The sequence below is a fragment of the Chlorocebus sabaeus genome, chromosome 26, assembly GCF_047675955.1.
Source record: "Chlorocebus sabaeus isolate Y175 chromosome 26, mChlSab1.0.hap1, whole genome shotgun sequence".
Classification (NCBI taxonomy): Eukaryota; Metazoa; Chordata; class Mammalia; order Primates; family Cercopithecidae; genus Chlorocebus; species Chlorocebus sabaeus.
In genome coordinates, this window is record NC_132929.1 from 44,141,351 (window position 1) to 44,165,457 (window position 24,107).

The 24,107-nt window shown below is 45.4% G+C and overlaps 1 protein-coding gene across 4 annotated transcripts in view; it reads right to left on the reverse strand.

Annotated features, from left to right (window-relative positions):
• ITGA11 (integrin subunit alpha 11) overlaps positions 1-24,107 on the reverse strand; it is a 131,907-nt gene that overhangs the window by 92,159 nt on the left and 15,641 nt on the right. For all 4 annotated transcript variants that reach the window (XM_008016110.3, XM_008016109.3, XM_008016108.3 and 1 more), the window contains exon 2: positions 10,066-10,177. In XM_008016110.3, the coding sequence (XP_008014301.3) occupies positions 10,066-10,177 (112 nt within the window). The remainder of the gene's footprint in view (positions 1-10,065; positions 10,178-24,107) is intronic.

A 24,107-nucleotide genomic window follows, 5' to 3' on the forward strand; every position in this document is an offset into this window, starting at 1 on the left:
GTAATAACAAACTTCTCCAAGCTAAAGGAACATGTTCGAATCCATCACAAGGAGGCTAAAAGCCTTGAAAAAAGTTAGATGAATGGCTAACTAGAATAAACAGTGTAGAGAAGACCTTAAATGACCTGATGGACCTGAAAACCATCGCACAAGAACTACGTGATGCATGTGCAAGCTTCAATAGCCGATTCGATCAAGTGGAAGACAGGGTATCAGTGATTGAAGATCAAATTAATGAAATAAAGTGAGAAGACAAGGTTAGAGAAAAAAGAGTAAAAAGAAACAAACAAAGCCTCCAAGAAATATGGGACTATGTGAAAAGACCAAATCTACGTTCTATTGGTGTATCTGAAAGTGATGGGGAGAATGGAACCAAGTTGGAAAACACTTTTCAGGATATTATCCAGGAGAACTTCCCCAACCTAGCAAGGCAGGCCAACATTCAAATTCAGGAAATACAGAGAACACCATAAAGATACTCCTTGAGAAGAGCAACCCCAAGACACAATTGTCAGATTCGCCAAGGTTGAAATGAAGGAAAAAATGTTAAGGCAGCCAGAGAGAAAGGCCAAGCTACCCACAAAGGGAAGCCCATCAGACTAACAGTGGATCTCTTGGAAGAAACCTTACAAGCCAGAAGAGAGTGGGGGCCAATATTCAACATTCTTAAAGAAAAGAATTTTCAACCCAGAATTTCATATCCATCCAAACTAAGCTTCATAAGTGAAGGAGAAATAAAATCCTTTACAGACAAGCAAATGCTGAGAGATTTTGTCACCACTAGGCCTGCCTTACAAGAGCTCCTGAAGGAAGCACTAAACGTGGAAAGAAACAACTGGTACCAGCCAATGCAAAAACATGTCAAACTGTAAAGACCATCGATACTATGAAGAAGCTGCATCAATTAATGGGCAAAATAACCAGCTAACATCATAATGACGGGATCAAATTCACACATAACAATATTAACTTTAAATGTAAATGGGCTAAATGCTCCAATTAAAAGACACAAACTGGCAAATTGGTTAAAGAGTCAAGACCCATCAGTGTGCTCTATTCAGGAGACCCATTTCACATGCAAAGAGGCACATAGGCTCAAAATAAAGGGATGAAGGAAGATCTACCAAGCAAATGGAACAAAAAAATTAAAAAAAATAAAAAATAAAAAAAAAAAGCAGGCATTGAAATCCTAGTCTCTGATAAAACAGAGTTTAAACCAACAAAGATCAAAAGAGACAAAGAAGGCCATTACATAACGGTAAAGGGATCAATTCAACAAGAAGGAGTTAACTATCCTAAACATATATGCACCCAATGCAGGAGCACCCAGATTCATAAAGCAAGTCCTTAGAGACCTACAAAGAGACTTAGATTCCCACACAATAATAATGGAAGACTTTAACACCCCACTGTCAACATTAGATCCACAAGACAAAAAGTTAACCAGGATATTCAGGACTTGAACTCAGCTCTGCACCAAGCGGACCTAATAGACATCTACAGAACTCTCCACCTCAAGTCAACAGAATATACATTCTTCTCAGCACCGCATTGCACTTATTCTAAAATTGACCACATATTTAGAAGTAAAGCACTCCTCAGCAAATGTAAAAGAACATAAATCACACCAAACTGTCTCTCAGACCACAGTGCAATCAAATTAGAACTCAGGATTAAGAAACTCACTCAGAACTGCTCAACTACATGGAAACTGAACAACCTGCTCCTGAATGACTACTGGGTAAATAACGAAATGAAGGCAGAAATAAAGATGTTCTTTGAAACCAATGAGAACAAAGACACAACGTAGCAGAATCTCTGGAACACATTTAAAGCAGTGTGTAGAGGAAAACTTGTAGCACTAAATGCCCAGAAGAGAAAGCAGGAAAGATTTAAAATTGACAACCTAACATCACAATTCAAAGAACTAGAGAAGCAAGAGCAAACACATTCAAAAGCTAGCAGAAGGCAAGGAATAACAGATCAGAGCAGAACTGAAAGAGATAGAAACACAAAAAACCCTTCAAAAAATCAATGAACTTTGGGAGGCCGAGACGGGCGGATCACGAGGTCAGGAGATCGAGACCATCCTGGCTAACCCGGTGAAACCCCGTCTCTACTAAAAAATACAAAAAACTAGCCGGGCAAGGTGGCGGGCGCCTGTAGTCCCAGCTACTCGGGAGGCTGAGGCAGGAGAATGGTGTAAACCCGGGAGGCGGAGCTTGCAGTGAGCTGAGATCCGGCCACTGTGCTCCAGCCTGGGCGACAGAGCAAGACTCCGTCTCAAAAAAAAAAAAAAAAAAAAAAATCAATGAATCCAGGAGCTGGTTTTTTGAAAAGATCAACAGAACTGATAGACTGCTAGCAAGACTAATAAAGAAGGAAAAAGAGAAGAATCAAACAGATGCAGTAAAAAATGATAAAGGGGATATCAACACCGATCCCACAGAAATACAAACTACCATCAGAGAATACTATAAACACCTCTACACAAATAAACTAGAAAATCTTGAAGAAATGGATAAATTCCTGGACACATACATCCTCCCAAGACTAAACCAGGAAGAAGTTGAATCTCTGAATAGACCAATAACAGGCTCTGAAATTGAGGCAATAATTAATAGCCTACCAACCAAAAAAAGTCCAGGACCAGACGGATTCACAGCTGAATTCTACCAGAGGTACAAAGAGGAGCTGGTACCATTCCTTCTGAAACTATTCCAATCAATAGAAAAAGAGGGAATCCTCCCTAACTCATTTTATGAGGCCAACATCATCCTGATACCAAAGCCTGGCAGAGACATAACAAAAAAAGAGAATTTTAGACCAATATCCCTGATGAACATCGATGTGAAAATCCTCAATAAAATACTGGCAAACCGAATCCAGCAGTACATCAAAAAGCTTATCTACCATGATCAGGTTGGCTTCATCCCTGGGATGCAAGGCTGGTTCAACATACACAAATTAATAAACATATTCCATCACATAAACAGAACCAATGACAAAAAACACATGATTATCTCAATTGATGCAGAAAAGGTCTTTGACAAAATTCAACAGCCCTTCATGCTAAAAACTCTCAATAAACTAGGTATTGATGGAACGTATCTCAAAATAATAAGAGCTATTTTTGACAAACCCACAGCCAATATCATACTGAATGGGCAAAAACTGGAAGCATTCCCTTTGAAAACCAGCACAAGACAAGCATACCCTCTCTCACCACTCCTATTCAACACAATGTTGGAAGTTCTGGCCAGGGCAATCAGGCAAGAGAAAGAAATAAAGCGTATTCAATTAGGAAAAGAGGAAGTCAAATTGTCCCTGTTTGCAGATGACATGATTGTATATTTAGAAAACCCCATTGTCTCAGCCCAAAATCTCCTTAAGCTGATAAGCAACTTCAGCAAAGTCTCTGGATACAAAATCAATGTGTAAAAATCACAAGCATTCCTCTACACCAATAACAGACAGAGAGCCAAATCATGAGTGAACTCTCATTCACAATCACTACAAAGAGAATAAAATACCTAGGAATTCAACTTACAAGGGATGTGAAGGACCTCTTCAAGGAGAACTACAAACTACCGCTCAATGAAATAAAAGAGGACACAAACAAATGGAAGAACATTCCATGCTCATGGATAGGAAGAATCAATATTGTGAAAATGGCCATACTGCCCAAGGTAATTTATAGATTCAATGCCTTCCCCATCAAGCTACCAATGACTTTCTTCACAGAATTGGAAGAAAAACTACTTTAAAGTTCATATGGAACCAAAAAAGAGCCTGCATTGCCAAGACAATCCTAAGCAAAAAGAACAAAGGGAGACATCATGCCACCTGACTTCAAACTATACTACAAGGCTACAGTAACCAAAACAGCATGGTACTGGTACCAAAACAGATATATAGACCAATGGAACAGAACAGAGACCTCAGAAATAACATCACACATCTACAACCATCTGATCTTTGACAAACCTGACAAAAACAAGAAATGGGGAAAGGATTCCTAGCCGTATGTAGAAAACTGAAACAGGATCCCTTCCTTACACCTTATAAAAAAATTAATTCAAGATGGATTAAAGACTTAAATGTTAGACCTAAAACCTTAAAAATCCTAGAGGAAAACCTAGGCAATACCATTCAGGACATAGGTATGGGCAAGGACTTCATGACTAAAACACCAAAAGCAATGGCAACAAAATCCAAAATAGAAAAATGGGATCAATCAAACTAAAGAGGTTCTGCACAGCAAAAGAAACCGCCATCAGAGTGAACAGGCAACCTACAGACTGGGAGAAAATTTTTGCAATCTACCCATCTGACAAAGGGATAATGTCCAGAATCTACAAAGAACTCAAACAAATTTACAAGAATAAAACAACCTCATCAAAAAGTGGGCAAAGGATATGAACAGACACTTCTCAAAAGAAGACATCTATGCAGCCAACAGACACATGAAAAAATGCTCATCATCACTGGTCATCAGAGAAATGCAAATCAAAACCACAATGAGATACCACCTCACGCCAGTTAGAATGGCAATCATTAAAAAGTCAGGAAACAACAGATGCTTGAGAGGATGTGGAGAAATAGGAGCGCTTTTACACTGTCGGTGGGAGTGTAAATTAGTTCAACCATTGTGGAAGACAGTGTGGTGATTCCTCAGGGATCTAGAACTAGAAATACCATTTGACCCAGTGATCCCATTACTGGGTGTATACCCAAAGGATTATAAATCATGCTACTATAAAGACACATGCACACGTTTGTTTATTGTGGCACTATTCACAATAGCAAAGACTTGGAACCAACCCAAATGTCCATCAATGATAGACTGGATTAAGAAAATGTGGCACATATACACCATGGAATACTATGCAGTCATAATAAAGAATGAGTTCATGTCTTTTGCAGGAACATGGATGAAGCTGGAAACCATTATTCTCAGCAAACTATCACAAGGACAGAAAACCAAACACCACATGTTCTCATTCATAGGTGGGAATTGAACAATGAGATCACTTGGACATAGGGCGAGGAACATCACACACTGGGGCCTGTTGTGGGGTGGGGGCCCTGGGGGAGGGATAGCATTAGGAGAAATACTTAATGTAAATGATGAGTTGATGGGTGCAGCAAACCAACATGGCACATGTATACCTATATATCAAACCTGCACGTTGTACACATGTACTCTAGAACTTAAAGTATAATAATAATAATAATAATAATAAAAGAAGTTGAATCTATGATGAAAAACCTTCCCACAAAACAAACCTAGATGCTGTACTAGTGGATCATCCTAAACATTTAAAGAAGCAATAATACAGATCTTATGTTCTACCAGAGAATAGAAAAAAAATGAAAACATTTCTTAGCACATTTTATGAGCTCTGAATAACTGTAATACAAAAACTTGATAAGGGCATTTGCAAAAAGAAAATGTACAGGTCAATATATCTCATGAAACAAAACAGATACAAATACCCCAACAGAAACAAAATTCCTGAGAATATATACATAGGAGAATACAGGGTGACCAAATGAGGTTTATCCCAGGAATGCAAGTTTGGTTTAATAGTTAAGAAAAAAGAAATCAACCCAATCAATCAATCAATGTAATTAACCATATTAATAGAATGAAAGAGAACCTTTTGTCAGGTGTTGCAGAAAAATCATCTGATAAAATTCAGCACCTGTTCACAATTTTTTAAAAAACCAACCTCAGAAAGCTATGAATAGAAAAAACTTCTTTAATCTAGAGAATCTAGAGGTATCTACAACAAGTAAATGAACAAATTAGAATTAACATCTTATTTAATTATGAAATATTGGAAAAATTCACTATCACAGCAGAAATAAGAAAAGAATGTTCAGTATCACCACTTCTTTTTGACCTTGCACTGAAGATCCTAACCAGTGCAATTAGAAAAATAAAGGTAGGAAAATTGGAAAAGAATAAACAAAACTGTAATTATTTCAGATGATCTGACTGTATACGTAGAAAATCCAAAGGAATCCAAAAGCGAGTTATTAGAAATAATAAATGACTTTAGTAAAGTTGCTGGATGTATTGTAAATATACAAAAATCAATTGTATTTTTATGTACTAGTAAAAAAGATTGAAAAATGAAACAAGAATATTTCATTTTTAACAGTATAAAATATAAATATATAATACATAATAGTGTAAAACACAAATACAAATATATTTATATTAAATATAACATATTTATTATATGATTTATATTAAATATAATATAAATATAAGTATAAATATTTTTATAGTATAAAATGAATAGTATAAAATGAAATAAAAATTTTATTTCTAATAGCATAAAATGCAAATATGAAAATAAAAATATTTACATTAAATATATATTTATTATGATATAATTTATATTAAATATATAAGTATAACTATATTCATAGTATAAAATGAATAGTATAAAATGAAATAAGAAGTTTATTTTTAATAGTATAAAATATAAATGTATTTTATATTTTATTAATGCAATAAGAGATAAGTAAAACTTACACTGAATATTTCAAAACATTATTAAGATTTCATTTTCTCCTAAATTTATCCATAAAATTGAATATATAAATTCAGTATAACTCCCATAAAAATCTCAGCAAATTTTGTTGGAGAAAAACTGACAAGCTGACTTAAAAATTTATGTGGAAACATAAAGGATCTATCATAGCTAAAACAATCTTGTCAAAGAAAAACAGCCCCATTAAAAAAAGGGCAAAGGACATGAACAGACATTTCTTAAAAGAAGACATACAAGCTGCCAAGAAACATGGAAAAATGCTCCACATCACTAACCATCAGAGAAATGCAAATGAAAGCCACAGTGAGCTATCATCTCACACCAGTCAGAATGGCTATGATTAAAATGCCCCAAAGTAACAGTTGTTGGCAAGGCTGTAGAGAAAAGGAAGTGCTTATACACCATTGGTGGGAATGTTAATTAGTTCAGAGTTTGGAGATTTCTCAGAGAACTAAAAATAGAATTACTATTTGACCAGGCAATCCCAATTACTGGGTATATTACCCAAAAGAAGATAAATCATTTACCAAAAGCACATGCGCTTGTATGTTTATCATAGCACCATTCACAACAGCAAAGACATGGAATCAACCTAGGTGCCCATTAATGGTGGACTGGATAAAGAAGCTGTGGTACATATACACCATGGAATACTACACAACCATGAAAAAGAAAGAAATCATGTCCTTTGCAGCAACATGGATGCGATTATTCTGAGCAAATTAACACAGAAACATAAAACCTAATATGGTGTGTTCCCACTATTAAAAGTGGGAGCTAAACACTGGGTACACATGGACATAAAGATGGGAACAATAGACACTGAGGACCACTAGAATGGGGAGGGAGGGAGGGAACAAGACTTGAAAAACTACCTATTGAGTAGCTCACTACCTGGGTGACAGGATCACTTGTATCCCAAACCTCCGCACAGTGCAATATACCCTTGTAACAAATCTGCACATGTACCCCCAAATCTAAAATAAAAGTTGAAATAAAAAAGAAGAGAAAACCAAATATAGAGAATTCACACCTACCTGACTTCGAGACTTATTTTAAACCTGCAGTAACCAAAGCAGCTTTTTGTTTGCTCAAATTTAGATAAATAGAAAAATGGAATAAAATAGAGTCAAGAAATAGGCCCATATATCTACGGTCACCCGATTTTCAACAAAGATGACACTAGAATTCAATGGGGAAATTAGTCTTTAACAAATTGTGCCAAATCAATTGGCCATCCATATGAAAAAAAGAAAACAAAAACCTCTGGCCTTTATCTCACACCTTACACAAACATTAACTTGGGATGAATCACTGACCTAAATAACAAAGCAAAAACTTCAAACTTCTAGAAGAAAACAGAGAAGAATATCTTCATGATATGGGGAGAGGTGAAGATTTCTTAAACGAGACACACTAAAAGCACTAATCATAAAAAATATTGATAAATTAGATTTTATTAAAGTTAAGAACTTTTGTTTATCAAAAGATACCATTAAGAGAATGAATAGGCAAGCCACAGACTGGGAACAGATATTTGCAATGCTTCTGTGTCACAAAGGATGTGCATACAAAATATATACATATACTTTAAAGGCCTTTAATCAATAAGAAAAAGACACACAACACAATCTTTAAAATGGGCAAAAGACCTGATACAGCATTTCACAAAAGGGGATACAAAAATGGCCATTAAATTTAAGAAAAGTTGCTCAACATAATAGAGAAATGCAAATTAAACCCACTGTGAGATACCACCACACACAACTAGAATGACTAAAATTAAAATGACTGATAATGTCATGTGTTAGTGAGGACACGTCACAACCAGAAGGCTCTTATTTTACTAGAGAGAGTTTAAATTGGTAAACCACTTTGAAAAAAATGCCTGGCAAGTCCTACTAAAAAGTTAAACATAACTACCCTTTAACTCAGCAATTCTATCCCTGAGTAAAAACCCTATAAAAGTGAGCACATATGCCCATCCAAAGACACGTACATGAATGCCAATAGCAGTGTTATCTGAAATAGCCCTAAATGGAAACAATCCAAATACAGTAAAATAAACACTAAACTTAAGTACATTGTGGTAGATAATACAATGGAGTACTGCTTATCAATGGAAGCATGAAGTATGGTTCATTTAACAACATGTTAAACCTCACAGGCATAATGTTGAGTGAAAGAGGTCAGATACAAATGAGCACCTATTGCATAATTTCTTCTCTATGAAGTTCAAAACTACAGCATGGGGGTCCCTGGAGGGGCACTGACTGGGTGGGGTGAGTGGGCACCACCTTCTGGGAAGCTGGAAATGGTGTATATCTCTGGGAGGTGATTGCGTAGTTGTATATCACATGGAAGTTCATTAAGCCATACACTCAAGATGCCTACACTTTATTGTATGTATGTTATACCTCGGTAGAAAGATAATAAGTAAGATATTTCTTTACAAAAAGCAAGAAGAATATGAGAGAATTAGCCAGATGGTGGTGGGGTGAGCAGAGAAGTCAGGAGGGGGCGTCGTAGAAGGGAAGAGCATGTTTGAAGAAGATCTGGGGAAACAGCAATGCTGCCATCGTGCCATGTGGCTGGAGCGTTGAGTGCAGGTAGTGGGGTGGGGGAGGCACAGGAAGGGAGAGAGGCTGGGGAGGGTAGACGGGCCAGAGTGGGAAGAGGGCAGCGTAGAACATTGATCACCAGTGTTCGTGTGATCTCTTGACTATGCAAGGGCTTCTAAAAGGGCCATGCAGAGGCCTGGCCCTTTCCATCCCAGGAAGGATGGCCTTCTGCCAGCTAAAAACCAAGTGGGGAGGAGGATGACTAACCATAAATGTGGTGAGAGATCTTATTGGGGTGATAAAAATATTCTAAAACTGATTCGTGGTGATGGCCTCATAACATGGTAAATTTTCTTAAAAAAAAAAAAATCATCGACTTGGACACTTGAAATGAGTGAATTAAGTGATAAAATATGTTGTAGTAAAGTTATTTTTAAAATGGAGGTGAATTCTTTCTTCCTCCTGATTGCCCCTGCTCTGGAGGGCTCTCAGGGATCTTTCCCACCCTCTCACTCCACTTGGTCTGGCTCTCCCTCCCCTTTGCCCCATTGCTGCCTGGGTTTCAGCTAGAGGGCACACTCACACCCACCCTCTCGGAGACACCCCCAGCAGCTCTCCAGGTAGACAGGACCAGGGGCTAACAATTGGTCCCCAGGTGGCTGCTACCTGCGCTGTCACATAACCCAGAGAAGGAGGGCTCGTTCATTCCCATTTCACAGATGAGAAGATAGAGGGCTTGAGAAATTGAACACTCAAGCTTTCACAGTCAGGAGCAGAGCCTGTGCAGCCTCTGACCTACTGGGACAGAGTCAAGTCACTGGAAATGTCAATCTCCATGTGAGGGCCAGTGGGGCAGCCACGGGGCACAGGGGCAGGATGGAGGGGCTGGGTGTGGAATGGTACAGGGCTGGGTGTGGGCGGCCGCCCTCACTCACCACTTCTTGCCACTGATGTCATGCTGCTGCACTGTGTAGCCAAAGAAGGCGGTCCTGGAGCCAGGGATGACCCGGGGCTTCCTGGTGTCCATGTTGAAGGTGTCCGTGAACCCTGAGGCAGGGGGAGAGGAGAGGAGAAGAGAGGAGAAGCAGGGGAGTCAGACAGGCAGAGGTGTAGGCCTTGGGCTGTGTCAGGACCCACTGGCAGGTCATGAACCTTGGAGGGTCTTGGCTGTGGGATGAGCATGTTTCCCCATCTTGGGGAGCACCTGTATGAGATGGCTGACAGTCTCTGCCTGGAAGGGCCCACAGTCTGATGCGAGACATTCCACCCTGTCCTGGTGATACGGTTTCATTGTGCATCCCTTCCGAATCTCATGTTGAAACAGGATTCCCAATGTTGGAGGTAGGGCGTGGTGGGAGGTAAACACCACGTGGTGGTTTTTACCACGTGGTGGGAGGGTCATGGGGGCAGATCCCTCATGAATTGCTTGGTGCCATCCCCTTGGTGATGAGTGAGTTCTCACTCTGAGTTCTCACAGACTTTGGTGTTTAGGAGTGTGGGGCCTCCCCACTCTCTTTCTTGCTCCCACTCTTGCATGTGACACACTGGCTCCCCTCTGCCTTCCACCATGATTAGAAGCTCCCTGAGGCCCTCATTAGAAGCAGACGCTGGCACCATGATTCCTGTACGGTTTGCAGAACAGTGAGCCAAAATAAACCTCTTTTCTTTTCTTTCTTTTTCCCGCCCCCCGCCCTGAGACAGAGTCTCACTCTGTGGCCCAGGCTGGAGCACAGTGGCTTGGTCTTGGCTCATTGCAACTTCCTCCTCTTGGGTTCAAGCAATTCTTGTGCCTCAGCCTCCCAAGGAGCTGGGACTGCAGGGACATGCCATCGTGCCTGGCTGATCTTTGTATATATTTTTTAGTAGAGACAGGGTTTCACCGTGTTGGCTGGGCTACTGTTTTCTTTATAAATTACTCAGTCTCAGGTATTCCTGTATAGCCCCACAAAGAAAGGCCTAATACAGACCCTGTACACGGATAGGGGAGGCATAAAACCTGCTCTCAAAGAGACCCAGTGTGAATGGAAGACCTGTCCTTCCCCCAGGGAATTCCTGATTCTACCAGGCAGAGACAGCTGCCCTCCTTCTCCATCACTCCTTCCTCCCACCTGCTTCTTCCGGCTTTTGTTGGTTTCCTCTTTTTATCCCTCTCATTTTCCTCCTCTTTCCTGCTCTCCCTTCTCTTCCCTCCTCCTCCCCTCATTACCCCCTCTCCTATCTGCCGAAGAGTCAGGGAACTGACATCCCCCTTCCCCTGCAAGCCTGAGGTCCCAGTGGCCATGGGCTCTGGCACTGGGCTCCCCACTTCCCTCTGAACCAGCTGGCAAAGCTCCATCTGGCTTCGGCAGGAGCTACTTTTTGGCCGGGGCAACTGAAGCGAGCACAGAGAAAGCCCCATGACCCTTTTGCCCTGCCCCAAGGGTCGCCCCTGTTTGTTTAAGTCACCTGTCAATTAACTAATTCTTCCTGGCGGGAAGACTGTGTTAAGCCAAATGCTTTACCCCTTTGGGCAAATCACAAGAAATAACCAAATAACAACTCACATCTGTATAGTACTTTCGGTTTCTGGGCCTCCTCACATCTGCCATCATTTGCTGTCACAGGACCTTGGAGAATGAGCGCATCATCCTCACTTGGCAGATGCAGTTGGTACAGCACCAGAGAGGTTAAGAGGTTTGTTCAGGGGTGCATAACAGGCCAGTGGTAGCATCAGAACTAGGACCTCAGACACCTACTCTGTGACGCCTCCCCACCACAAGGCATTTTCAGGGCACATCTGGCCTTGATACTCATCCAAACTTGGGACCCATTAAATTTGAGGGGTGGGATCTTGCCACGAGTCAAAACTTCTAGATAAGTGAAAATGAATTGGCAGAACAGACTTTTATCATTGTGGCCCCTTTCACATATAGGGTACTTATTAAGTTGCAAGGACCATTCACATGTATGTTATCATTCGAGCTCTGTGACAACCCCGTCAGGTGGGCAGCAAAGGGAAGACAGAGGGTCAGAGAGGTTAACTAACCTGCCCAAGGACCCAAGCCCGTTGGTTAGGGCCTCTGAATTTGAGGGTTGGGCCTGCACACGAGTGCCCCACTCTCCTTCCCCTGGGCACTGACCCCCTGCTCAGTATTCAAGGGTGAAGCCCTGGGGCACTTACTTGAATAAGGCCTATCGTACAAGTTCCATCATTAGAGTCAGAGAATTAAAGGCCCCAGAGGTAAAACTGAGGAACCTTCAAGTAGGGACGTTAGATACGTGTTATCTTATTGAGCATGCCAATTGCTTGTGGGCACTTCTGGAGCACTGAGTTAGGAAAGATTCTGAGGTCAAGTCTGGGCTCAGTAGGCAAGAGGAGGGTGACTGATAGCAGTACCTGCTACGGGTACAGGGGAGGACAGTGGTGGCAAGTGACTATGTAGCTGTCAACTCTGTCTTCATGATTCCTAATCTGCCACATGGATTTAGTGTCATGGCCCTGGAGTAGGGGTTGGGGAAGAAGAGTATGTGGACCCGTTTGTGCTTTGTTTACAGAGTCCATGGCATAAATAAACTTATCAGCCTGGTTAGCAGCAGGCGACCTTGGAGAAGAGGACTCTGTTCAGGTGAATACAGGATCCTGAAGAACACAGGTCCCTGGCCAGTGAAGGCATATCACAGAGGAAAGAGAGAGAGACACCAGTGTCACCTGTGCAGAGCTGGGAGCCTGGTAGGCACAGGGGGTTACAGAAGTAGTGTTTCGGTGGCAGAGAGAAATTTACCCTCTCTCCAAATCTGTCTCAGGAATGAACACACACGTATGCACACATGCACACACACACACACAAATATACATGTATGCATGCATGTGCACACACACAGACACACACATGCACAGGCCACATACACTCTGATCGTGGACGGCACTTTGCCTGGCTTCCTGCTGCCCACTTCCTGCATCTGACATCTGACCCAGCAGGAAGAGGAAAGTATGTTCTAGCTGTCAGGAAGTCCAGACCACCTACCACTTCCAGGCCTACAGAGGGGTGAGGGCCAGTGAAGATGAAGCCACAGATTGTGTCTTTGGGGCCTTGTCCACCCCATGCCCTCTATCAGTGCTTCTTGTGCAACCATGGCCAGAGGGACCCTTCCAAGACCTGTGAGATCCCATCACCTCTCAGCTCCACCCCATCTATCAATGAGTTTTCCACCCCATCAAAGCCAAGGCCAAACTCCTCATTGCAAGGCCCTCCATGATCTCACCCCATTCACTCTGCCGCACTAATTTCTACCCTCTCCTCCTCCTCTGCTCCAGTCACACTGACCCTCTTGCTGTCCTTCCAACGTCAGACTCGTTCTCTGCTTAGCGTCTTTGCCGTGGCTGTTCCCGCTTCCTGGAGTGCTCTTCCTCCCATACCTGCAAGGCTCCCTCCAGTCTTAGAATCTCTGTTTCAATGCTGTCTTGTCCATCACCAGGCCACCACAACACCCCAGGGATCCCTTCCTGTGCTCCATTTTTCCTCATAGCACTTATCACAAACACATGACATTTATTTGTTTATGGCCACGTGGCTGATAGTTAGAATATTCCTATAGTCTCTAAGTGCCATGGGACTCTGCTGTGTCCTCACTGCTGTACCCTCAGTGCCTTGAATGCAGGTCCAGCTCATAGATATTGGTTGACTGAACAGTTAGAGACCAGGGCCCTCATTTGTCTGGGACACTCTTTCCCCTCAGTGAGGAAAAGGAGAAAGGAACGAATGATGAGCACTGATATACTCCAGGCACGATTCTAGGCACCTAACCATGAGTTTTATATAATCAATTAAATCTCACACCAACCCTGTGAGACAGATATGATCACACCTCTGGGATATTAAATAGTTTTCCCCAAATCACTCAGTTGGGGACAGATTAGCTGGAAAAATGACCACATATCTTGGGGTGCCGGGGTGATGTGTTCTCTTCCCTCCCTAGATCAGCCTTTCATAAGAAGCACTCACTGGAGAGAAGGGAAGATTCCTTTCAGAGAAGAAGGTCTCTGCTTCCTGCCCTAGGTCCCACTGCCTCTGTCTTTGAGTTCCAGTTGGGAGATGCAATGGGAAGGAAAGCCAGCCACCCGTGTTCCATCCTGCAGCCAAAGTGAGGTGCCCAGTGAGGGGGTGGTGGGGGCCCAGGGGGAGGTGGGACTAGTCCTAGACAGAGCCCCAACCTCACTGGGGACAGGATTAGTGAAATCTGGCCCCAAGGAAGAGGCGTTAAATTACAAAGTGCTGGTTTCTTCCCCAGAGACAAGTGGGCATTTGCTTCTGACCAAACCGAACCAACCAGAGAGTGGATTTCCTAAAAATGATGTCAGTCAAGTCCATCTCTCTGACCTCGGCTCCTGACAAGATCTCTGGCCTCCTCCTTTTATGGTAGATGGGTTTCATGTTTGGGAAAAGTACTTTTCTCAGAGATTGATGACTGCCAAATACCAACAAGATAAAATAAAGTTGTTTTAATGGGAACGAACAGGCCGATTGCAGACATGTTGGGAGCCTGGTTGGGCAGCTTGCCACTGTTCTGCCCTTGATATTGATGACAGAGGGGGAAAAAAACCACAATTCCTGGGCTGCTGTCCTGTGGGCCATGGCCAATGTTACGTCAGCTGTTGCTCCCTTTCTCAGAATCTTGTCTGTCAAAAAAAGCATCAGTCCGTCTCAAGAAGGGACAGAAACAACATCAAGCCAGAGCACCACTTGGGGCTCACAGTTCTCAAAGCCACTCCACTCCCTGCAGGTTAAGGTGGAGGCCAGGTGGGGCAGTCCCAGTCCCAGGTGCTGAGGGCTGCTGGCCAGCGTATGGCTAAGGCCATTCAACAGCTCAGCGGGGAGAGTTTGCTCCAGCTTAAGGAGTGTCTGCTGTGCTGTTCCATTTCCCTGCCTCTCCTCCTCCTCCTCCCAAACAGCTTCCCAGGGATCTTGGGAGAAAGTCCAAAATGTTCCATGTGGCCCCATGGCCCTCAGCCTCTCCCCAGCCTTGTCTTGTGGGAGTTTTCCTCCGGGTCCCTTTTCTGCTCCCTCAGATGTACCTTGCTTCCTCTGCCTCAGGGCCTCTGCATGTGCCATTTCCTCTGCCTGAGCCTCTCTGATGAGCTTCCCATCACCTTCAAACCCCAGCATAACTGTATATCCTCCCCTGGCCTCCCCTGGGAAGCTTCTCTGATACATTGATTACATCAGATCTTGCTTAATGATCTCATCACCCCGTGCCTTACTAATGGGTGACTGGTGACCTCTCCTTTTCTTATCACAGTTAGTAATTCCACTCCATGGAGGTGACTGTCTGATTACTCCTGTCTTCCACATCAGGACTCAGGTTCCATGAGGGCAGGATGGGGTCTGTTCACTACTCATTGTTGGGTCTAGCACTTAGCACAGGGGATGAGTGGAGGGCAAAACAAGAAGAGATATGGGCCCTACCAGCTTGGGAGAGTGGCTCACAGGAAGCATGCGGAGTGCAAGTGTGCCCTGCAAACAGATGTCATGGTTGTTAGAGAGAAGGACCATGTGGGCTGGGTGCTTAGGAAGCTTCTGGAGGTGTGATTCTGGCCTTGAGGGGCCATGTGCAGGAATAGGTGAAGTGGCCCAAAGGTGCTAGGCAGGCGTTCCTGGTGCAAACGTGGAGCCAGGGGAAAGAAGAGAACAGCCTACTTGGGTGGAGGTGTCAGGAATTGCCCAGCTCCCCCTGCCATCCTGCCAGGCTCCTTGAGAGTCAGGCCAGACATGAAGAGAGGATGGGCTTTCAGTTCTGGGACAACTTGGTTAGAAGCCTGGCTCTAGCACTCATTCATAAGTGGGTGACCCTGGGGAGTTACTCTCCCTTTCTGGTTCTCAGTTTACTCATCTATAAAATAGGAATAAAAATATCTATCCGGAAAAGTGGTTGGCAAGACTAAAGGGAGTAGCAAACCTCTGGCACTGCCTGTGGCAGGGAAGGTATTCAATACTTCTTGGTTGAATTGAACTGGATCAAGATGCCGTGTTTCCTGAGCTGGCCTCAGTGCTGTTGCCCATGCTGTTCACCATGCCTGGACGGCCTTTCTTCCCTTTGTCCTACACTTTCAAGGCCCACCTCTGATGACACCTCTGCTACAAAGTGATCCTTCCTCTGGGGCCCTCAGCATGGGCTGCTCATAGCTCTGTTACTCCCTGCCTTGCGTAACAGCTGCCTTGCCATCTGCCTTGCTCTCTTAGGTTATATGCGATTCAAGGCCACATCCACGAATGGCTTTGATGTTTGCCCAGTGCCCAAAAGATGCAGATAGATTTGCCTACTGGATTTCTCACCTTTTGAGAATCTGTTTTCAGAATCAGTACCTGTTGGCTCCTCCTGCCTTAGTTTACCTCCCAGCTCCCTGATTTAGGTACTGATAGTAGGTACTGATAGGTAGTACTGATACTCTACCTATTGGTATTACCTGATTAGGCAGGTACTGATAGTCCCCTACCACTTAGATAACAATAATAAAAATAATTGTGTACATGCACAAAGCTCTTACTATGTACCAAGCTCTATTCTGAATGTATTTCATGCTTATAACAACCTTTTGGAGTGAGTATATTATCATTCTCATTTTAAAGATGAGGAAACTGAGGCACAAAGAAGGTCAGCAACTGGCCAAGCTAGGAACTGGCCGGGATGACTTTGAGGCCTCAACAGTCCTGTGCCGTCCAGCCCATCACCATCAGGTCTTCCTCTTCCTTTTGAGTCACCCACTGTCCTCAGTTTCTTGAGTCCTCCCTGGAGTGGCCTCAGCCAGGCTTGTCCCCTCCTACATACCTCTTCTTCTTCAGACTTATCCATCCCAGCCACATGCTCTAAGATCCTGCTCAATACAGAACTGACTGGTGACTCCCTGATCACAACAAGTGGAGCATAGCAGACCTGGTATACCAGAAGGATGGGGCCAGAGTCCCAAGGGCCTTGAAAGTCTGGATGAAGCACCAGGTTGGAGCTGACGGCCAGAGGAAGCTGCTCTGTGTAACCTGAGCATGAACACCTCCCAGCAGCCTCCCCGCAGCCCTGCCTGGGCCTCCGCTGGTTCTTTGGGCTCCATTCCATATTGCACATGCACCTGTGTAAGCAAGAGCTTTAATCTGCCTTGGATGGAGGGTGCTGGGATTGGGCAAGGGAGGCGGGGTTTATCACTAAGAATCTCTGGTATTATCTTCCTCTTCCCAGTTTTACTTAGGCCCCAAGAATCTTCATGTCTAAAAGCAAATCACAGACAGGGAGAGGAGGAGGGAGAAAAGACCATAAGCTGGCCTAAGCAAAAAGATATGGCAAAGTGAACTTCTTACTGCTATGGGGAAAAAAACAACCCATTCGAAAGTGAGGAAGTAATGAGCTTCAGATGGTTGACTGTTCCACATCCTCTGTATTACTGCCACTTTTGCCCCAGCGAGTAGGGAATATGTGGGGGTTCTTGCTCTGCTGTCAGCCAGCCTTCCCTTCTGCCCAAGGCCATCATTTCAAAGAGGCATCTAGAAAGGCAATGCTAGGTTTGGGAGCATTGCTGGAGGCCCAAGGACCCTAGTCTAACCTCCTGTAATAGGCACTAGTGAGACAGAGCAAGGGAGGGATGAGGGGATGTTGTCCCCACATCAGAGAAGCTTCTAGCTAGTTGAGGGAAGAAGGTCTCCATTAGAGAAGAGCTTGGGGAGTCCTCTGACTCTGGGGAGAAGCAGGGATCCTGCCCTTGGGGAACTACTGCTCTCACGGGGGACCTAGGAACTCTGCCCTTACCCTGGGAAGCCCCCAGGCAGGTGGGGATTGTGCGGTTCCGCCCCCATGGGCAGGTGCATGGCCAACAAGGAACTCACAGTGGACTGTGAGCATCCCATGGGCAGCAGCTCTGCCTGCATTGCCACACGGAGGGTGTGGAGTGAATATTTAAGTAATAGGATTAGACGTGTACACTGAGCAGAGCTGATTCCGCACAATCTTCTCCCCATCTAGGACTGAGCAATGTGAGAAGGAGAACTGGGTTCTATTTATCCCTTTATGCCACCATAAGGCCTGGTGCTCAGAAAAATGTGTTGAGTTAAAGTAGAAAATTCAGCTCTAACAACAACAAATTATCAACAACAACAACAACAACCCTGGAGTGACTTCACCCAGGCTTATCCCCCTCCCACACACTCCTTCTTTAAGACTCACCCATCCTAGATCCATGCCCTCTGCTCGCTGCAGAACTGATTGGGGGCTCCCTCATCGCAACAGACAGAGCACAGGAGACCAGGTATACTAGAAGGACGGAGCCAGAGTCCCAAGGGCTTAAAAGTCTGGATGAAACAGCAGATGGGAGCTGACAGCCAGAGGAAGCCCCTCTGTGGCAGAAGAGAGGAACTGGAGGCACAGCGATCCCGTAACTTGTCCCAAGTCACACATCTAGTGGGTAGCAGAGCTGGGATACAAAAACAAGTGGTCCTGCTCCAGCTTACATCATTGGTCTCAGTTCTTCCCTTCTCTGTATGCACACCCCTTGCCTCGGGACTTTGCAATTCCTGCCTCTAAAAGAGCAGAGTATATTTCCCCCAACCACTTGACTTTGGGCTAGGCCATCTGAGCAGAAGTAATGTGTGCCCATCCCCAGCCTCGGCCTTAGGATGCCTTATCTATTTCTGCTTCCTTGTACTTCTGGCAGCAACGTGAGACGTCTAGTCCACTGACCCCAGGAAAAGAGTGAGAGGTATTCGGAGCAGAGCTGCCCCAGCTGAGTTGTTGCTCCAGCCCAACCTAGCTGAGGTCAGCACCCCCAAACTCACAAGCAAGCCCAGTGAGCCGAGCAGAGCCACTCGGTTGAGCTTAGCTTGGACCAGTTCACTCCCCCACCCTCAGCTGACCCCAGATATGTGAACTAAACAATTATTATTGTGTGCCACTGAGATCTGCGGGGATTATTTGTTACAGGACATTATTATAGCAATTGATAATTGATGCAGCTTAGCTCTTAAGTGATGGACCATCAGGGAGGAGGAACAATGTCACAGACTGATTGGACAAAGACAAGAAGAAGAGGAGCTGGGGATCTTTGGGGACTCGTGGTTTCTGGGGTAGTACCCCAATCATTTCCTACTCAAGATCTCATCAGGAAGCCCCAACATTAGGCAGGGCTGGGCCCAGGCCTACCCTGTCAGGGAGAAGTATGGCCTAACAAGCAAATCATGGCCTCTTCCTGCCTCAGCCATGTGCCAGGCCTGGTGGTTGGGTTGTCCTGAATCACTCAGGGAATGGCAGACACAGACCTACAGTCAGCCAGGCACCCAACACAGATTCTGTGCTCTGGAGCAGCTCTGTGCAGAATGGAGCCTCCAGAGCATGAGGACTCCTTCACCTCGTTTTCTCTCTTTCCAGTTGCTAGAGGGCATGACACAAACTCCCCACTAGACAAGCTACCATTGGGTCAAAGGTGGTGTGTAGCAAATATGCTATGAGGGAGGGGTAACTTATTTCTTTTTTGTGTGATATAGAGTCTCATTCTGTCGCCCAGGCTGGAGTACAATGGTGTGATCTCGGCTCACTACAACCTCTACCTCCCAGGTTCAAGCAATTCTCCTGCCTCAGCCTCCCAAGTAGCTGGGACTACAGGCGTGTGCTACCACGCCTGGCTACTTTCTGTATTTTTAGCAGAGAGGGGGTTTCACCATATTGGCCAGGCTGGTCTTGAACTCCTGACCTCAAGTGATCTACCTGCCTCGGCCTCCCAAAGTGGTGGGATTACAGGCGTGAGCCACCGGCACCCAGCCAGGATTTTATCTTTAAGAACAAGCAGGAATTTTCCAGATCAAATAATCTGTTAGCCTCCAAACTTTGTTTTCCTACAGTGAATCCCACATTTTTTGAACAAAATATATACATGAAAAGTAGACACAAGCAGTGGATGTTGGAGTTAGGACTAGGGGGTAGGGAGGAATTTCCCACCCTCAGTAGCAGACCTAAAACACTTCATTGAAACTTTAGGGTCTCCTGGAACACAGTTTGAGAACTGCTCTATCGAGTTTAAAAAGCTTGTTGCTATAAATGAGAAGATTAAGGCCCAGAGCGGGGCAGTAATGTGTCCAAGGTCACCAGACTGTCTTCATACTTATCTATGTTCACCACCATTCCTTCCGTGTTAGTCCACTCTACAGCCCTTCAGTTCAATCAACCTCTATATGGGGTCTATGGAGCTCCAGTTTTCATGGTAGGAAGTGAGGACACCAAGCTGGCTGAGACATGACTTACAGTGTTCAGAGCTTACAGCCGCACTGGGCAGACAACAGACATGTTTGTAAGTCAACAGAGCCTGAAGTGAAGCCAAGAGAAGTTTGGACTGGGGTGGGGTGATCTGGGTTCTAATCTCCGCTTTGTCATTAACTCTGCTGGATGTCCACTGAGAGCCCCGATGCCTCTCTGGGCCTCAGCTTCCCCATCAGTGAAATGAGAGGCTCCTGCTCTGTAACATCGAAGACCCACCCCAGCACATGTCAGTGAGGTTCCCTTGGGTAGACACGCAGCTGACTTCCAGTTGTTGGCACTCGAGCATCTGTCTTGAGTCTCAGCAAACAATTTAGAATTGGAAACCAGGCAGTGTGGAGGAATGCAAACTCATCTTAATGTTGGCCGGAGCCAAGCGCATTTAGGAAGGGAAATCTCCAGGCAAAAATGATAATATTTTGCATTCCCAAGCCAAGGAAAGAACGAAAGAAAATCACCATCAAACGTTTGGCATTGTCCAGGTCCCAGCTCTCTCTCTCCCTTTGCCTGCACCATGGAGACTTGGCCCCAGGGCCCTCCTGCCCTGGCCAGGGCTTCTGGACACGCCCAGATGTCAGAAAGACAGAGGCCTTGGTGGGGATCCAAGCGATGTGGTCACCTTTCCACGGAAAGCTCAGCCTAGCCCCGGAGCTGGACTGTGCTGCTGAAACCTCGATGAGGAGACTTAGGGCAAGTGGGCAAGAGGGCACCATGGCTGCCATCAGACCACCTCTTCATTCAAAACTGGCGGATGCCAGGCAGGGAGCACCACCTCTTTGAGGCATGACTGTGGCCTTGGAACAACAGAGGCTTCTGTCTCCCTGAGGTCGTCTAGGAACGGTCACTGGGGGGACGGGGGGCTGGAAGGCAGAATGCTAAGGTCAAAGGCCACAGGATGGACTTCTGACTTTAGGACAGCTGGTTCCAGGACTCAGCAAGGGGACATGGGAGTATAACAACTCCTCCTGAGTGCTGAGACCACTGTGGTGAGAACTAGGCTGGACATCAGAAGACCTGGTTTCTCGACTGGCTATGTGACGTGAAACAAATACTTTCCCTCTCTGGACCTCTGTCTCCTCTTCGAGAAAATGAGGAAGCGGGGCCAGGTGGTCTAAAAACTTTTCCAGTACTGATGTTCTGAGTCTGTGTGTTCCTCCTCCTCTGGACTTATTTCCAAATCCATCTCCCCTCAGAGGGGAGGAGCAGGCAGACTGGCACTGGGGTCACTCCCATGGGCAGGCTGATGGCCAGTGCCTCTGCAAGTTTATCAGATTGGCTTCTGGGACTGAGGACATTCCTTCCTTCCCCTCCAGCACTTGGGTCCAAACAAGTGTCCCTCAGCCTCAAGCCCCTCAAGAAAGAGCTGTAACCCTTCTCCCCACGGCTTAGCACCCAGCTGGGCCTGCCCTGCTGCTACAGTTGCAGGCTGCCACTGGAGCTAGTCTGGTGATGCCAAGCCAGTTCTTACCATCCTGATACCCTCCTGTGCTCTAGAGAAAACTTGACCAAACTTGGGTCTTTCCAGGAGAGGGATGCATCCCTCCTCTTTACTCTTGCAAAAGACACCCCTGTTTTCTGGCTTCTCTGATCAACTTGTCAGCATCTTACTTCTTTACCAAATGACTGCCCCTGGGTGGACTGCTTGTCTCTCTGCTAACTGGGCCTTATCCCCCTGCCTTTTGCTCTGAGAAGCTCTATGGGGTCTCTTCTGCTCCTTATTCCTGCAACCACAATATCAGTGCCAGTCACCGGCCTTCCTCATCTCTGGATGCGTCTCTTGGCTTCCCCAGCCTCTGTGCACGTCAGAACGCAGCTCACTGGAGAAGACGGGGAGGAATAACGGGAGCAAGAGATTATTTCTCCTGATGGGGTCTAGAGAAAGAGGAGGGGTTCAAGAGATGGAGGGTGCTGTCCATTTGAAGGCTGGATAGAGACTGGCCACAGAAGGGAAAAGAGATGGATTTCAGCAGCAGAGGGGGCTTCTGTGGAAGAGCGTCATCTGTCCCCGTGGTATGAGCACACCACTCCTTTCTCAGCGGAATCTCTGGGGGAGATTATCTCATTTGGGAAACAGCACGTCCCCAGTCCACACCCACTGCTGCTTCTGGCAGGGAGTTGGCTCCGAGCGCGCCAGTGGTTTGAGGCAAGGCCTGTGTCATGGAGCTGCAGTCACAGTGTCCACCTTCCCCGGGAGGAGGAGCCCTAGATAGGGATGTGCTCGCATGTCCTTCCGAATGTTTAGCATGTGAAAAAGAACACAGCAGGAAGCAGAGAGCTTATGTGTGTCATGAGGGGCTGGGAGCCAGCACTAGGTGATTTCCAGGGTTCGCTTCAGCTGAGCGTCTTGAAGATTCAGTGGGCCTTCATGTGGATGCTCAGAAAGAGTGAAGCAGGTGCTGCCTGCCGCCAGGGCTGAGCTTATCAGATGAACTTGATATTCATCCAAGAAGGGCCTAAGCATCCCTCTATGCAGGGCAGCCTGCCATTCACCCACTGTCCCCTGTCAATTCCACCTCCCCTCTCAGCCGGGCCCTGGCACGTCCTCATCACACACACTGGGTACCTGCAACCTTGGAGCTCCCTGGCCCTGGGCTGCCTCCCTCCCTCCTACTTCAGTCTTGTCATCTCATCAAAAGCCTTACCTGTTATCTGTCCTATCCCCTCAATGTCCTGTTCTATGGTAGATAAACTAATGCTTGTTAACAAGTGACTTACCACAACAGCCTCCCCTCAGCCATCGAAAGCATTTGCAGCTGTTTATGAGGAAGAATTCTCCAAATCAGAAACAACCAGTCAACCAGGGGCTGGGCAGCCTGTGGAGGAGTGAGGGTCCCTTCGCTGGGGTTGCGGAGGAGACCAAATGCCAGTGGGGCAGGTGGCATGCGGGCTGAAACAGAGACCTTCACAGAAGCATCCAGAGACAGGGAGACAGAGAACGAGCAAGGGCTGGGGAAAGCCTCAGCTGCCCTTTGTATCTTTTTCTGTGAAATCAGGAGTTTGCCAATGGTCTGGTTAAGCAGATGTCAAGCTCAAGGAAAACAGGACTAAAGTTTTAAAGCAGCAAACAGCACATTAAGGTTGACTGTAATTAACACTGTTTTTCCTCCGAGCCCTGGACAGCCATCTCATGCCTTCAGAGAGTACATGGATCATCTCCCTCAAGAACAAGGGTCATGGCAGGGCACGGTGGCTCACGCCTGTAATCCTAGCAGCTTGGGAGGCTGGGGCAGGCAGATTGCCTGAGCTCAGGAGTTCGAGACTAGCCTGGGCAACATGGTGAAACCCCGTCTCTACTAAAATACAAAAAATTATCCAGGCATGGTGGCGGGCGCCTGTAATCCCAGCTACTCGGGAGGCTGAGTTTGGAGAATTGCTTGAACCCAGTAGGCGGAGCTTGCAGTGAGCTGAGATCATGCCACTGCACTCCAGCCTGGGCGACAGAGAGAGACTCTGTCTCCATAAAAAAAACAAACGAACAAATAAACAAAAAGAACAAGGGTCACGGTTTTATGAAAACTAGTGTATTTTTCTGTCTTACATCATTTATCATTTTCTCTGTGTAGGAAAAGTGATCAAAATGGGCCTCCTTTTTTTCTTTTCTTTTCTTTTTTTTTTAAATTTTTTTGAGACGGAGTCTTGCTTTTTCTGAGCGAGCGTGTGGGACCTTGGCCTCAACGTGGCCTGAGCTCCTGAGGACCCATATTTCACCCTACTG